This window comes from Geospiza fortis, unplaced genomic scaffold (genome assembly GCF_000277835.1).
Source record: "Geospiza fortis unplaced genomic scaffold, GeoFor_1.0 scaffold1696, whole genome shotgun sequence".
NCBI classification, from domain to species: domain Eukaryota; kingdom Metazoa; phylum Chordata; class Aves; order Passeriformes; family Thraupidae; genus Geospiza; species Geospiza fortis.
This window is the reverse complement of record NW_005054764.1, coordinates 4,012-6,457: the sequence shown is the minus strand read 5'-3', so window position 1 is coordinate 6,457 and position 2,446 is coordinate 4,012. Positions and strand designations below refer to the sequence as shown.

Sequence of the window (2,446 nt, the reverse complement as noted above, 5' to 3'; positions counted from 1 at the left end):
TATTTATGGCACCGTGCGAGACACCTGCGACGCTGGAGTGCAGAGTGGGAGGAGAGTGGAGCGAGCTGAGGCAGCTCTAGGAGACGATCCATGGATGCTGTGTCAGTGTGCCACGTGATGGCTCCTCCGTGTTTTTGGGCAGAGTTTGTACATAATGTGCTGTAAGCTTTTGTAACTGATTTTGTAATGAGCAAGAAAACTGTGGTAAATATTTGTATATTCCTGAGAATACCAGGTGCTTGTTTTTTTTCTTTAGTATGAGTTGAGTTATGCTTGGTGCAAAAACGAGTAGCTGATTATGTGCAGCTGACTGTCTCAGCAGAACCACTGACTCCAAGGGGTGTTTGATGCCTGAACACTGCGGGGTGAATGAGCTGGGGTACGTGGGAGAGGTTGTACGCACGGGGCTGCTCTCGTGCGGCACAGGCGCTTGTCTGTCTGTCTGTTTCCTTCAAACTGATTTTAAAGGAGAAATAACAAAGTAACTTGATAATAAGGTACTTGGTTCACATTGCAGAACCTCCACTTGGTTTGAACTCTGGTCAGTAAACTCCTTATAACCCACTGTGCACTAAGATGCTAAGCCTGGGGAGATCCCAGCTCTCTGACATGCAAGCTGCAGCGAGTAGGTACAGTACAGCCTTTCCTAGTGTATGTATGTATGGATCCTAATAAACTCTGTAAATAGACCTGTTTGTTTATATTCATTGCAAACCTCTGCACTTCCTCATGTGGAGCAGGTACAAACACAGCAACTCACCTGTGATTTTTAAATGAATTTGTAATTAAAATGTAAAGTGGATATTACAAACCTCTCTTTCGGTAGGTTTGTTGTTTTTGTTTTTACTTTGGGGTTTCTTCAGTGTTTTTCACCAGAGCTAAGACAAGACATTTTATATCCCTTTTTAAAAAATTTTATCCTAACAGAAGCATCTGTTAAAACATTTTTTCATGGGTTAGCAGCAAATGATTTTATCTTTGTATCACAGATACTGCTCCTGACCTGTGGTATTTGCAGTTGGCTTTGTGCTGTGCATGGTGCTCAAGTGTCACATTCTTCCTTGATCTAGAAACAACTCCTGGTGAGGTTGTAGAAGTTTTCTCATCGTCTGAAGAAGAAAATATTTAAAAAAATATAAAATGCTTCAGATCTGACAGATAATGAAAATTAGCTGAAGCCTCTTACCTGCAAAGGAAACCCACCACACTCTGGTTTTTGTCGTTCTCAGCGTGACTGCTGTAGTTAGATGGGCTTTGAGGCTTGCGCAGTTCCTAACCTGACAGTGGTTCTGGTTTGCTATCAGCCTCATAGAGCAAATTCGAGGGGCAATTCACTGAAAAGGTGAAGTCGTTTCCTTTTTCAGTTACCTCCCTCACACTCCAAAATCCACAAAAGCTTCTTAAGTGTACATGAAATGTCAGTGAAATGCCAGGTGCTTTTGCTACAGAGGAAATGTCACCAAAACTGGTAACTTCCATTAGTTTTACTCTGTGATACGCTCCAAGTTCCAGAATGATTGCTAGATGTAATTCTTGAGAGTGGAAGGAGTAACGTCACTTGTACTAGTGGCTTCTGGCCTTTATATAAACAACAGCTGCTAGCAAATGGAGAGGGAAATACATAATTCCTCTTCAGAAAATGATGGAGAAAACTGTATCAGGACATGCTGTGGAGTTACTGCAAAGGCAAGACAAAGCCGATGTACAAGAATGTTGTGCTGTAAAACCCATCTCCTGTGCCAAAGCTGTTTTGCTCCATTTGCACTTTAAAAATTAAAGGAGAAAGCTTTTAAACATTGTGTTATCTGTCAACGTGTTCCCATTTTTGTAATGTGAATCAGAGCATACCACTGGGCAAGGTGAGATCATGGCCCAAAAAATCTGTGGGTGCCTTTTTGATCCTCAGACTAGAGCTGTGTAAAACAATCCTTGTGGTACAATCCTGGAGGTCTGTGCTTGAAGATATCAGATGAACAAAAACCAAGGAGTGCATTTTTTTCCCTACTGAATTAGTTAAAACTAATGGTGTTCCTCAGCATGGAACATTGTAAGTGCACCAGGAAAATTCTAAAGAAAAATAAATCCAGGCTTGTGTTTAAAATTGGTAAAGTTTTGTTTAAAATCTTAACTGTATAAAATCCATTTTTAAAACCCCTAGAAACCAAGGTTAAGAAACAGTAACACTCCAGAATTCGCACTCCAATGTGGCAAGTAATTGTGTTTAAGGACGTAGTGTTCATTTTCCCACTATTACGGATGCTTAATAAAGTGACCAAATTTCCAATTATTCCTAAATTCTGTTCAAAACTCCGCTTGCCGCGCCGGGAGCAGACAGGGAGCCGCGCCGGCTGGGGGCGGGGCCCGGCCCCTCACAGCTCCGCCCGCCGCTCCCGCCGCTGCGAAGCCTCGCGAGATCTCGGCCCCGCCCCCCGCCCCTTTGCCCGCC

The 2,446-nt window shown here is 42.9% G+C and overlaps 1 protein-coding gene across 1 annotated transcript in view; it reads left to right on the top strand.

The window, feature by feature from the left end:
- Positions 1–1,002, top strand: part of DENND2B (DENN domain containing 2B) — an 86,472-nt gene extending 85,470 nt beyond the window's left edge. The window contains exon 20 of the mRNA XM_005431117.2: positions 990–1,002. Coding sequence (XP_005431174.2) covers positions 990–1,002 — 13 coding nt within the window. The remainder of the gene's footprint in view (positions 1–989) is intronic.
- The last annotated feature ends 1,444 nt before the right edge of the window (positions 1,003–2,446 follow it).